The 14,580-nt window shown below is 41.5% G+C and overlaps 1 protein-coding gene across 1 annotated transcript in view; it reads left to right on the top strand.

Annotated features, from left to right (window-relative positions):
• Positions 1–12,386, top strand: part of LOC105526273 (putative neuroblastoma breakpoint family member 6-like protein) — a 255,070-nt gene extending 242,684 nt beyond the window's left edge. Inside the window, 3 exon segments of the mRNA XM_011962215.1 lie at positions 7,391–7,549; positions 8,284–8,405; positions 11,938–12,386. Of these exon segments, the coding sequence (XP_011817605.1) occupies positions 7,391–7,549; positions 8,284–8,390 (266 nt within the window). The 3' untranslated portion in view covers positions 8,391–8,405; positions 11,938–12,386.
• The last annotated feature ends 2,194 nt before the right edge of the window (positions 12,387–14,580 follow it).

Below are 14,580 nucleotides of genomic sequence, written 5' to 3' on the forward strand. Positions count from 1 at the left end.
GAGAGGTGTCTACTAGCTTTTCACCCAGCATGTGAAGAACACAGTCAAGTCTTTTGAGGGCCTTCTCAGGAACACTGGCATTGCCTACTACCAGAGACAGAGATTCTGTGAGCAAATGGTACAAGGAAGCCAGCTGACAGAGGTTCTTGTCAGAAAACTTGCCACAGGTAAGTTGGCTACAGGCTCTGAAGACCCTTAGCTCCTCCCAAGTGCCCCAAAGTGGGGAGAAAAAATGCAGAGTTATCTCCATTGTAAATTTTATTTTAGTTTTGACTATGGTCCTTAATCTGCATTCTATTGTTTTCTCTTTAGAGCACTCAGGTAATCACTTTTCATATTCTTTCAAGAGTTCTGAGTTTTGTTTTTTATTTTGAGGCAGAGTCTTGCTCTCTTACCCAAGCTGGAGTGCAGTGACACAATCTTGACTGACTGCAATCTGTGCCTCCTGGGCTCAAGCATTCCTCCAACCTCAGCCTCCCAAGTAGCTGGTACTACAGGTGTGTGCCACCACGCCTGGCTGACTTTTGTAGTTTTTGTAGAGACAGGGTTTCTCCATGTTGCCCAGGCTGGTGTTGAACTACTGAGCTCAAGTGATCCACTTGCTTTGGCCTCCCAAAGTGCTGGGATTACAGATGTGAGCCACTGTGCCTGGCCTGAGAGTTCTTAGTTTCAATCAGTAAGAGAGAGAGAGAGTATAGTGGATTACTTCATCTTGATGAGCATAAGAACTCACCTTCATTTCTGGAAGATATTTTCACTGGGCATAGGATTCCAGTTGACAGTTTTTGTTTTTAAAGTGTTTGAAAAGTGATATTCCACTGTCTTCTGGCTTACATTGTTCCCAACAAGAAGTCTGTCATAATTCTTAGTTTTGTTCCTCTGTACATAATATGTCGTTTTTCCTCTGGCCACTTTTGAGATTTTCTATTTATCACTGGTTTAAAGCAGTTTAGTTAAGATAAGACCTTGTATAGTTTTATCTTCTACATATTGGTTTACTTTATCTAGTTTCTTGCATCTGCATGTTTATAGTCCTCATCAAATTTGAATAATAATGACATATATATGTCTTATACATGGCATATACAATATATTATATATGGCACGTGTGTATCAAATATATATAATGTATATTCTCTTCTTTCTCTCTAGTCTCTCATTCAAAGACTCCAGTTACATTTGTATTAGCTGCTTTGAAATTTTACCACAGCTGACTAATGGTCTGTTCATTTTTGTTGTATCTTTTTTTTCTCTCTTTGTTTGTTTCTATTTCCATGTCTTGGAATTGGTTAATCTTTCTTCAGCAGCATCTAATCTGCTGTTAATCCTATCCAGTGTATTTTCATCTCAGACTTTATTTTTCATGTAAATTTAATTTATATCTTTTTTTAAGGCCTTCTATGTAACTCTTCATCATTTCATATTTTCCCCTAGCTTGTTTATTTTATTTTATTCTATTTTTTGAGACAGAGTCTCGTTCTGTTGCCTAGGCTGAAGTACAGTGGTGAGATTTCAGCTCACTGCAACCTTCGCCTCCTGGGTTCAAGTGATTCTTGTGCCTCAGCCTCCTGAGTAGCTGGGATTGCAGGCACGTGCCTCCACACCCAGATAATTTTCATATTTTTCAGAGAGATTTTGCTTCACCACATTGGCCAGGCTGGTTGCCAACTCCTGACCGCAGGTGACCCACCCACCTTGGCCTCGCAAAGTGCCAGGATTACAAGTATGAGCCACCACACCTGGCCTAGCTTCTTTAATACAAGGAATATAGTTATATTTGTTTCAATGTCCTTGTCTACAGATTCTGTCATCTGTGTCCTTTCTATTTTTTTTTAATTCTCACTTGATGTGTCCTTTCTAAGTCAGTTTAAGCAGATTGATTTTTTTTTTCCCCTTCTTATCATGGATTACAGTTTTCTGTCTCTCTGCATTCCTAACATTGTTTGATTTGGTGTTAGACATTGTGAATTGTAACTTATTGAGTGCTGGATTTTTTTGCATTTTGTGTTAAAACTATTTTAGCTTTGTTTCGGTATACAATAAAGTTACTTAAAATCAATTTGTGTCTTTTAAAGCTGGCTTTTTAAATTTTTTAGGCAGGATAAGAACAGTTATTAGTCAATGGCTATTTTTTTTCCCACTGTGGAGGCAATATGACTTTTAAGAAAATAGACCTTATTTTTTAGAGTAGTTTCAGATTCACAGCAAAATTGAGCAGGAAGTACAAAAAGGTCCCATATACTCCCTGCCTGCACACATGCATAGCCTCCTAGACTATCAACATCTCTCTCCAGAATGGTACATTTGTTACAGTTGATGAACTTAAATTGACATGTCATCATCACACAAAGCCCACAGTTTACATTGGGGGCAACACTCTTTTGAAGATTCTAAGACAATGATCTCCCACAGATTTGGCACCAGGGACTGGTTGCATGAAAGACAATTTTTCCACAGACAAGTAGGGGGTGGGATGGTAGGGGTTGGGAGTTGGGTGGTTTCAGTACGAAACTGTTCCACCTCAGATCATCAGGCACTAGTTAGAGTCTCATAAGGAGCGTGAAGCCTAGATCCCTGGCATGTACAGTTCACAATAGGGTTTGTGCTCCAATGCTGATCTAATGCCATCGCTGATCTGACAGGAAGTAGAACTCAGGCCATAATGCTTTCTGGCTGGCTGCTCACCTCTTGCTGTGCGGCCCCGTTCCTAACAGGCCATGGACCCAATGCTGGGGGCTGGGGACTCCTGTTCTAAGCAGTGCTCCCTCTATTAATAGGGATTTTCACTCTAGCTGATGGAAACACCAAGTGTTGCAAACTCTGTGTGAGCTACAGAGATTATTCCTTTTAGGAAGTTCTTTTCCCTGCTTTGCATAATTTCCTCAAATTCATGTACTAATGAGTACTTAGCTGAAGATTGAAGACAGATATCCAAGGCATTCTGTCTGTGCAGCAATCTATTCTCTAGTCTGTCCCGTGGTGTCTGCCACCCTGACTTCTTCAAACTTATTACCAGGCTCTGCCTGGGTCCTCCCTCCCTGCTCTGCAGTTGACAATCTCAGGAAGTAAACTGGAGCAATCACAGGACTCATCTCTTTTATTTTCTGTCCCTCAGGGATCACTGTACTGTACTGCACTATATCCAATGCTGAAGCTAGAGTTTAAAATACGTTTTCCAGTTTCTTAATTGTTTAAGGTGGAGGACAAATCTGGTCCCTATTACTCCAACTTGGCCAGAAGCTGAAGTCTGCATTCAATCTTTGTGGTCAGAAAGAACAGTATGACAGAAGGCAGCTTGTTAGAATGGGAAGACCCCTGGGCTAAGAATCAGAATTACCTAGGCTCTAGTCTCAGCACTGTATTTACTAACTTTGTGCAAGTGACTGATCCTTCTTGAATTTCTGTTTCCTCATTTGTAAAGTGGGTCAAATCATAATTCCACGGCTGCTGTACAGATCAGTTGAAGTAGTGTCTTAATGTTCATGAGTGTATTTCTCTTTCAGGGTTATTTATTTATTTATTTTCAGGTCCCGATAAACTGTCCACATCTTTTGGAGTTAGTTTAGGCACAAGATATAGTAGAAGCTGATGTTAGAAAAGTTGATTTATACTGGAATATTTTTCATAGAATCACCCCCAATTCTCACTAACAAACCGAGAAAGAAAAAAAAAAGAATTACCCCCAAGAACATCTGAGGAAGCACAATAGGGACAGACTTGAAGGCACCCGGGCAGTCCTCTGGTTTTGCAGTAGAGGTAGGACAGGGCTATTTGTCCTCTCCGAGACTGGAGCAGGTTCTGTGTGTGAGTAGCAAGGGGACAAACAGTCATGGTCTGGCAACCAGCTTGTGGCAGGAAGGAAGGTTACAACTGGAGAAGTCCAAAGGGCAGCCAGGCAAGTATTCTTTGAGCTGGGGAACAAAAGACATTTAAAACTTTCTGCTCTGCTTCAGGCAGCTGATGTCATGGTGATGATTCACCACATCAGGAACACCCTGTCCAGTGGGCTCAGGCAAGCCCGCCAGGCCACTTCTCTAAAGACACAACCTGAGGCCTCCTGCAATAATTCTCGGAGAGCATTCTGAACACACATATAAAGTGTTATGTCCCTGATCATATAGGCCCCATGTGTGCAATGTGTGAAACGGGACCTGCTTAATTTCTGACTAGCTCTTTGTAATTTTGATTTGCAGAAAATCACAACGGTAAGAAAAATGAAAACAGGCAAAGACTATTGGCTTCCAGGTAACTCTAAATGATGAAGGAGCTGATAATGGACTGATCAAATCTAAAGAGAATTCCAGAAACAAGGGTTCAAGAGGTTAAAGGTCCCAGATCTAGAAAAAGCAGAAACTGCTGAGTGTTCCTTTTTTTTTGACTGATTATACAATGTATCCTTTAAAAAATGGTTCTCTGCTCTCTTTGCAATTCTTGTATTGGTTCTTATTTCCTAGTAATTTCTCACACTTAGTTAACTAGTCAGTCTTACTGAAAAGTAAACTAACCAGGGATCCCTGGTTTCTGTATCTTTGAAGTCTATATGGTTACAAACCAAAGTGAGATGCCTTTCTGGTTTCTGCACAATTTTCCTGAATTATGCTGGCAGATGTTTTATAGCCAGAAAATTACCTTGAAAATAAACTGAGACCATGCCAAGTATTTAGAGCTAGGGGTCTAAAATCTGCAAAAGCCCTGGGATGTTACGTTGTCTCAAGAGCCAGTATTCAATGGACCACTCCACATCACATTAAATAAAATCTGAACACAGCATTTTGAAGCCAATATTATGGGTCTCTGTATGTCCTGTGTGCCCTGAGTGTATTTTAAAGTAGTTGTTGAGTCTGCTGCCTTATCTGTGTGTTATGAGGTCAACGCACTGATCACTTGCTGTTTTCACTTCTATACTAACTCTCGGCCCACTACACTCCCAGTCAAAAGTGGATTGTATACTTCCTCTTTGATATGATGGTCCATTTTGTTTTGGTGCCTCTTCAATGAGCTTCAGATCAGAACTAGCTATGAAGCTGTGGTTCCAGGCTGCCTTGGTTTAATCCCTTGTCTTGCCTACTCCACCAGGCTCAGGAGGGAGGTCTAGGAGGAAGAAATGGATGAAGTCCTGGAGGACTCACTAGATGAACAGCATTTGACTCATTCCAGCTGCCATGTCTCCCACCAGCTTCCCAGCAGCAATGCCTTCCCCTTTGATGCACAGGAAGACCCCTCCGCTCTGGATATAGCCAGTCAGTGCTCCTTTGATAAGAAAAATAAAGCTCCATCAATCTCTCAGTAGCTCCTACATTCTACATGCTCAACACCTCTGTCTAAACTGAGAGATGTTATTCTCTGCAGGCAGGCCCTAAAGATTCACTTTTAAAAAGTGATTAGGCTGAACACAGCTCTGGGATCAAGTCTCAAGTACAGGTCCCTGTTGGGTCAGGTAATTTGCTCTGTTCCTGTCCTCACCTCAGTCCCTCTGGCCCCGAATGGCATCTCCAGAATGGAGAGAGTGAAGAGATTATGGCAGACTCTCTGCTACTACTGCAGCACATGTACAAATCCGTTTAACAGATCTCCTTCTTTAAAATGGGATATCTTACCTTTCCTGAAATATATATATATATATATTTTGAGACAGGGTCTCTTGTTCTGTCATCCAGGCTGGAGTGCAGTGGCATGATCTCGGCTCACCACAACCTACAACCTGGGTCAAATGACCCTCACACCTCAGTCTCCTGAGTAGCTGAGACCATAGATGCATGCCACCACTCTCGGCTATATTTTTGCCTTTTTGGTAGAGACAGCGTCTTGCCTTGTTGCCCAGGCTGGCCTCAAACTCCTGAACTCAAGCAATTCGCCGACCCCTGCCTCCCAAAGTGCTGGAATTATAGACGTGAGCTACCATGCTCAGCCTTCCCGAAATATTCTTGATAATAATAGTAGTTCCTGAACAGTTTTCCCAAGCTGTTCTAGCCATCCCAAGAATGTTGGCAGGCTTGTCCACATGTTTGGAGGTGCAATTAGAATGTTTCCTGGGTTTCAAGCTCTGGTCTCCATCTCCCCTCAGGTGCTTGCTTTCCCATAAGGTGCCATATGACTAATAGAATATCAGGGGATTTCCATAAAGACAAGACTTTGGTCTTGGCAACCCTTTGGTGAATAGCCAGGGTTCTCAATCTTTGTGCAGCACCAAGGTATTTTTACGATCTCTGTTAGTTTAGTCTCAATGTTGTAATTCAATCTAAATAAACAACGAGGCTATCTGCTGGAGAAAAGGCTGAATCTAACAGCAATGCCACCAGCATGCCCTCTTCCCAGAATAACTCCATGCTAGCCATTGGAGCTTCTTTAGGTATGTAAGAGCCCTTTGGGTTGGTAGCCTCACTGGTGTGTGTATAGATTAAAACCTTGACCTATATCTCCTCTCCCTTACTTGAATGTTTGACTTGACTTTGGGGCAAAAGTTTGGATTGTTAGGGAACTATATGCTTTATATACTCTTCTATGCAATAGAAAGAGACTCATTGAGCTTTCATAGTAATATAAACCATATTAGGCTTGTCATTTTGCCAGGGATGGGTATAAGTATGTGGCTTTTATTACTCATACCATCCTCTGACAAAGGCATCCTTATTATTCTTTCCAATTTCACAACAAGGTGCAGAAGAAGGTCTTTACCATCTGTTAAAGATGTTCAGGGCCAGGCACGGTGGCTTACACCTATAATCCCAGCACTTTGGGAGGCCTAGGTGGGTGGATCACTTGAAGTCAGGATTCGAGACCACCCAGGCCAACATGATGAAACCCCGTCTCTAATAAAAATGCAAAAATTAGCCAAGCATAGTGGTGCATGCCTGTAGTCTCAGCCACTTGGGAGGCTGTGGCATGAGAATCCTTTGAACCTGGGAGACGGAGATGCAGTGAGCTAAGATGGTGCCTCTGTACTCCAGGTTGGGCGACAGAAAGAGACTCTGTCAAACAACAGCAACAACAACAACAACAAAAAGATGTTCAGGAGAGATATTTTGTACAGAGGAAGATATTCCCTAGTACCTATAAGTCATCTCAAGGAGGTGGCCACACCTTTCCTAGTGCTAAAAAAGCCCCACTCAGAGACCTTCAGTGTTTTCCCACCTCCTGTCAACCTGCTTTATACTTCCTATATCTTCATGTGGGAGGCATCCCTGTGGAATTTGCTTAGCACTTGGCCATGCTTTGTTTGAAACCTTAAAAGCTCCTAAAAAAAGTTGCCTTACGTTCCCTGATGAGAAGATGAAGTTGGCAAAAGAATGGTGAAAGACAGGCATCTTGATGAGAGGCCCCTGACTACCCCTTTAGCGATCGGCATTCTTCATTTCCCATCTCATTCCATGTCCTGGTGGAATGGCTGCAGAAGATGAGATCCAGAGCCAGCGGCAGCACCTGAAGGAAACCCTTTTCGTCAACAACTGCCTGCCAGGAAAGCTGGAACGTCATCTCAGCAGCTTTGACGAACAAAATGGTAGGAGAAGCCCAAGTTGGTCTGCTTCTGGCAATATGTATTTTTCTAAAGGCATGTCACTGGGGCAGAGTTTTATAGATTTCAAGCACTTTGACATACTTTACTTCACTTATTCATTACAAATGTCCCAGCTAGAGAGGTAGGGCAGCTACATCATTCCTATTTACAGGTGAATATATAGGCTTAAAGATTTGCCTCCATCTTAGAGGTATCTACCTCTAAAATCCTTCTTGTGATTCCTAGGCAGTCTGCTGTCTTCTGTCTGCTGCTGTATACCGCCTGCTGTCTCTCTGCTTCTTATGCGATTGACATTCAGTAGAACCCAGGTTTCTGAGCACCTCATGTAGCAGAATGAGAGTCTCCTCTGCTGCCATCCTCATCAGCTTCCCTTATGTCTTGGTTACTCTTCATTCTACCACCCCAAGGTGGTTTTCTCCAACCCCCTGCTCCTAGATTGCTCTCACACAGAGGCCATCATTTCACAACATCGTGCTGGGTCAGAAGAAGAGTAACCAGGTCCCTTCCCATACCAAAGCAGCAACTATTTCAGGAAAGTCTCCTTCATATTGCAGCCATTGGACATGATAATACATGTGATGTGCTGGCATTTGTTCCTAATCATGTGAAAATTAAGCTTCTGTCCCATCACACTAAAGTTCCAGCCCTGAGTCCCCATGGTTTTCTCCCTAGGTTAAGATAGAGAGGAAGAACATGAAATGTGCAGAAAGCATTCTCTTAAGCAAACGTGTATAACTTGCGTAAATTGTAATTATTTCCCGGAACAGGATGCACCTCTAACCTCTACAGGCAGATCATAGATTCCGTTGTCCAGCTGTATAATGAAAACAGAGTTCTCAGAGAAGAATACCGGAGACTCCCCCGGCTTGCCTGAATCAAATTTCCAGAGGTAAGTGGTGAAAGGCCACAATATGAAGTCACTCTCAGATGGGTCCCTTGTCTTGTCACACCCCACTGTAGAAGCAAAAGAGGATGGGGAGGCCAGAGCTGCTCAAAGACTTATAACCCACAATTCTCATAGTTATTCTCAACTTACAGACTGCTGCTTTCTAGATGCACCCCCTCCAGGCCCCCAGACTGCCATGCTCCAGGAATAAGAAGCTCTAAGAAATACAGTATTTCAGTGCACTCACATTCCACTATTGCAAATTGGAGAAGAGAAGGACAAACTTAAAAGTTGAAAAGATTTAAGAGAACAACATTGTGAAACTCCGCCTCTACTAAAAATACAAATACTAGCGGGGCGTGGTGGCACGTGCCTGTAGTCCCGACTACTCAGGAGGCTGAGGCAGGAGAACCATGTAAACCCAGGAAGTGGAGGTTGCAGTGAGCCAAGATTGCACCACTGCACTGTAGCCTGGGTGACAGAGCAAGAAAAAGAAAGAAAGAAAGAAGGAAGGAAGGAAGGAAGGAAGGAAAGAAAGAAAGAAAGAGAAAGAAAGAAAGAAAGAGAAAGAAAGAAAGAAAGGAAGGAAGAAAGAAAGAAAGAAAGGAAAAGAAAGAAAGAAAGAGAGAGAGAGAAAGAAAGAAAGAAAGGAAAGAGAGAGAGAGAAGGAAGGAAGGAAGGAAGGAAGGAAGGAAGGAAGGAAGGAAGGAAGGGGAGAGAAAGAGAGACAGAGAGAAAGAAAGAGAGAGAGAGAAAGAAAAGATTTAAGAGAACAATTATTTTAATTGAATACATTTTGTCAAGATTAAATCAACTTTTCCCTAGAGTACTGAAACAATAAGCAATCATAATTTAGATTCTAAGTTACTGGTCTTTGAAAAAGTGTGAAAACCAAAAAGGTGCCGTAAGCCAAAAAAGGAGCAAAAGTCTTAATTTTCAAACTGATGAACATAAAGTACTAAAAAATTGAAATCATCATAGATCATCTTGGTCCTTGGCAAAATAAAAATGTATTGATTCAAATTATAATAGCCTAGCTACCTTACTGTGCCTAGCTCTTACCACTGAGGAGAAAAACCAAACGCAAACAAAAGTATGTTCAAATTGGCACAAATGTTTACAAACCTGCAAAATCTCTTCAGCCTGTCCCTTAAACTCCAGACTTGGTATTTACTAACTTCTGCTGTGTACAATACCCACCTTAATATCCATTCTTGCACAAGTTCTGTTAAGTATAAGCCAAGATCACATGGGATATTTTTTTTCCCCGTCATGCCTATGTTTGTTTTTGCTTCCAAAGACCCTTCTGAGTAAGGACTGTCCTCAGACTACTGGAGTCACTTAGTCACAAGCTTGCCTGAGGCTCACAGCTGGCAATACCTGGGAGTTTATGTCAATCCCACAGCACCCAGCAACACTGCCTGCAAAGTATTTACCCATGATTGACAGGTGCAGGTATATGAAGGCCCAGCTCCTTGACTTGAGCGGTGCCTTTGTGGTGAATTAGCTTTGAGAAAAGGGAATCCAGAGGCCAACTTTGTAAAAATCCAGATAGATAAATGGAAAGAAATCTTTGCCTTGGCAGTCCAATTGAGAAAGATAGTGATTTACTTAAGACTGTGAAAAGAGAGACTGACATCTTCACTTTCTCATGGGAAAGAAGCCTATGGTGAAAGAGAAACAAAGACAATGGTGAGAAATAGGTGGGTCTACTCAGTAGCTTTAAACCATTCTGTCACATTATAAAGACTGGTGAAGTTTTTAACTAACACAAGTCCCTGGACTGTACACACAGAGATTCTGATTTAAATGCTTCCAGGTGGATGGAAGCCACTAGTAGTCTTAAAAAGCTCCCAAGTAATTTTTACATGTAGCTAGAGATGAAAAGGACCGTCTATCTACTAGAATCTCAAGTCGCCAGCATAGAAGTGTCCCAAATGTGCAGCTATCTCATAGAAAATGCTTAACACCACCCATTGATGGAATTTGCCTTTCTCTCTCCATAGTCTTGTTTGCATAGCATGGAAAAAAAAGATAAGAGAAAAAGATGGAGATGGATAGATTGAACCTATAATTTGCCTATATAGAGCAGTTTCTCAAACTTTTCTCACCACAAGATGCAGTGAGAAATATCCAATTCTTTGTGATCATTTTTTAAAAAATATTTTACTATGTGTACCACCTACCTACTACTAGGTATCCACCTTACCTAGTATTTAAATAAAGCCTGTAGTAGTACGCAGTCCACTATATTGATTTCACAACCCATAAGTGGTTAAGAATTGCAATTAGAAAATTTTTACTTTTGGCCAGGTGTGGTGGCTCACGCCTGTAATCCCAGCACTTTGGGAGGATCACTTGAGTTCAGGAGTTTGAGGACAGCCTGACCAACATGGAGGAACCCTGTCTCTACTAAAAATACAAAAAAAAAAAAAAAATTGGCTGGACGTGGTGGTGCATGCCTGTAATCACAGCTACTTGGGAGGCTGAGGCAGGAGAATTGCTTGAACCCCAGGGGTGGAGGCTGTGGTGAGCTGAGATTGCACCATTGCACTCCAGCCTGGGCAACAAGAGTGAAACTGTCTCAAAAAATAAAAAAAAATAAAATAAAATAAAAGAGAAAAGAAAAAGAAAAGAAAGAAAGAAAAATTTTTCACTTTTGCTCAGCTTTTTTATCAAACAAAATCCCAAAGAAACATGTACTGTAAAAGAACATTCACTATAAACATCTTTCTGTGAATCCTTATTTCTGTCCTAGCCATCATGAACCAATAATCTCTAGAGCCTGTTAGTGTTCTCCAGATTGAAGCCTTCCCTCTAACTGCTCCTGAACTCCGTGATGTAGTGGAAAAGGTTTGAGGCCTCAATTCTCATCCCAGGTTTTTCACCTACAGATCATATGGTCTTAGCCTTTTGACACCATTGCCTCCTTATGGCCAAAGATGGAACTGTACTTGTGTGATATCTGAGCACCCTGTTGGCTTTGACATTCTAGGGCTCTTCCCTTGGCACCACTCTCTTAATTAAAAGGAATAGGATGTGGACTTAGGAGGGTTATTTCTCTGCAAACTGTCCTCTCTTTCTTACAAGTTATTTCTGAATGTGCACATTTGAGGCTAAGCAAATCCCGTCCTGGAGGTGGGAAAGACCTTTATTTCTCTCCACAGGAGTATTATGGAGAGTTAATCGATGCTGAGGAGGTAGTAGAAACCTAGCTAACTCATCTGCAGGGGCTTTGAGCAAGGCTTTTAGAATCATAAGGTGGCTGAGGTACTGTGTCCTACACCACAGGCCAGCTAGTTCATTTCAGGAGACTTTCTTTTCAATCTATTATTACTATCTTCTTCTAGGACAGAGATTATCTTCACTACCAGAGATTACCCACTTAGCTGCACTTAGTTTGCACCTGGCCTGTATCACCACTTAGCTCTCACTTCAGCCTCAGTTAGGTATCAGCAAGACCTCACCAAAGGTTATTGTTTCGTTGTGTGTGTGTGTGTGTGTGTGTGTGTGTGTGTGTGTGTGTGTGTTTCAGGTAACAACTAATGTTGGAACTATCAAAAGTTCTTCTCTACTTTTAACAAAGCTTAGTCACAAACAGTTCCCCAGTTGATGAGAAAAACTGAAACAGAACGATTGAAAGTCCAAATCTGAAAGCTCCATCTCTGAGAAGCCAATTTTACAGCCACTCCAGATTTGTACTCCAAATGGATAGTTTGATTGTCAAAATCACATCCCTTCAGCCTGCAAATGTGATAACTGCCCAAGAGACAGTGATGCCTAGATTCATAGATAATCCCCTTTCCCCCAACCTATATGTAACTGGAGTCAACAGCAGCTGGAGGAAAATGGCAAAGACTTGGAATTAAGATTAGGTTAGAATAACACTGCTGTAGACTGTTTATCAGCTCTTCAGCATATGTCCGTTTTCCTTGAAGGATGAGCGTTTAGAAACCTCTGACAATAAAGTTTATTTTACACACATTCTCTTGCCTATGATTTTTTTGTACAAATTACAATTATAAAACTTTCTTGCTCTAGCTAAAAGCAGGAAACTCAATCATGAATGTGTTCACTACATGTATACCACAAAATGATAGCAACCAGTCTGAATGCATCACTTGATTCCAAAATTAAATGTTAGCACTCAGTAGTGAAACTACATGTATCTCCAACTCTGGAAGCCGCAGGCAAGATATTCCTATTTCCTTGCAAGGAAACAGATCTATAAGCAAGGCAGCAGTGTCACACATGTACAATCCTGGGAAACCCAAGGAAACAAGGACAGTGACGCAGGGCAGGTGAGCCCCAAAACTGGTTTGTAGCCTGGAAAATTTCTCCCAGACTGTTGTTTCCTAGAATTCAAGGGAAAGTCGCTGGTGAGAGAAAGCAACTTTTATTGAACTGGTGCTGCTTCTTGCAGAGCAGGGCTAATCCATAGGCAGTGTGCCCAGAGTTGGTGCCTGTGGGCTGCTAGTTGTATTTAGACCCACTTTTAATTACATGCCAATTAAGAGGTAGGTTATTCAGAACTTTCTGGAAAAGGGGCAGGGAGTTTCCAGAACCATATAAAGTAATTTCCAGGTCATTGCCAAGGTGTGTTGCCATGACATTTGTAAACTGGCCATGTCCCAGTGGTAGTGTCTTTATGCTCATAAGCAGTGAGGGCAACTAGAGGTCACTTTCGTCATCTTCTGCTGGTTCCAGCAGGCTTCTTCACTGCGCCCTGCTTTGACCAGATCCTGCTCTGTTCAATGGGGTTGTGACTGGAAAATAAGTCCTACTGGTCTCCTACCTCATTTCCCCATCAGAGATTATATACTCCTCCTTAATCTTAAAGGGCTTGCAGAAGGGTGGAGGTTCATCTTCTGTAACTGCTTCCTGCTGATGTTATGGGTGTAGACCCTGCCTAGCAGTGGAGAGGTAAAATCTCTAGATACCTGTTCTAAAAGGCCCAAAGGCAGGATGTCTTTATTTTCTGGGTCAGAAGAGGGGATGGGTTGGAAGCCTTGTGCCAGCATCATCTTTACATGGAATTATTGTCATCTAGAAGACACAAACTTTACAAGGTACAAGCAAGGACCAAAGATTAGTAATAATCTTGGTTTCTTCCAATGCCAAGAAGCCTTAGAGAGTCAGCGGCAGTAAAATTGGGCAATGAATCATAACTTTTCTCACTGGTCATAATATCCTCCATAATCCCAGTATAATATGAAAATGGTGTTATCCTCAAGCCCTTCACCATAATATCCGATAGACAGTAAGGGTACAGCATGAGATGATCTTGGCTGTACTTTAGCAGTTCCTCATAGTATCTGCATTCATCTTTCTTGACATGTTTAAGTTACAGATAATTTCCACCATCCCCAAAAGGTCTGTAGACGCCAAGCACGGTAGCTCATGCTTGTAATCCCAGCACTTGGGAGGCTGAGGTGGAAAGACTGACTGAGCTCAGAAATTTGAGACCAGACTGGGCAACATGGCAAGATCCCCATCTCTATAAAAATTATTTTTTCATATTTAAAAAATAAAAAAATATTTAAAAGGTCTGTAGAGTCCCTTTCCAGGCAATCCCACCCTTCTCCCCTTAGTTAATCACTATTCTGATGTTTATCATCATAGATTATGTTGCTGTCTTCTTGAAATTCACATAAATTCATTTTTTGTGTTAAGTGTTTTTTTTATGTCTTTGAGGTGTATCCATATTATTATATGTACCTGGTTTATTTGGGTGTTACCGGTGAGTGTTATTCCAATATGTGAATACACCACATATTGGAATATGTTGGTGGACAATTTGGTTATTTCTAGTTTGGACTATTATGAAGAAGACTGCTGTGCATGAATATTCTTGTACAAATCTATTTATCAACAAATACTCTGTGTTTTCTTAGACTTTGTATTTGTCTCTACTTGGCATCTATTCATCACAGGACAGTTACAATAACTATATTTTCTTCTTTCTTTCTTTCTTTCTTTCTTTCTTTCTTTCTTTCTTTCTTTCTTTCTTTCTTTCTTTCTCTCTCTCTCTCTCTCTCTCTCTCTCTCTTTCTTTCTTTCTTTCTTTCTTTCTTTCTTTCTTTCTTTCTTTCTTTCTTTCTCTCTTTCTTTCTTTCTTTCTCTCTCTCTCTCTCTCTCTCTCTCTCTCTCTCTCTCTCTCTCTCTCTCTCTCTCTCTC

The sequence above is a fragment of the Colobus angolensis genome, unplaced genomic scaffold (assembly GCF_000951035.1).
Source record: "Colobus angolensis palliatus isolate OR3802 unplaced genomic scaffold, Cang.pa_1.0 Scaffold584, whole genome shotgun sequence".
Taxonomy (NCBI): domain Eukaryota; kingdom Metazoa; phylum Chordata; class Mammalia; order Primates; family Cercopithecidae; genus Colobus; species Colobus angolensis.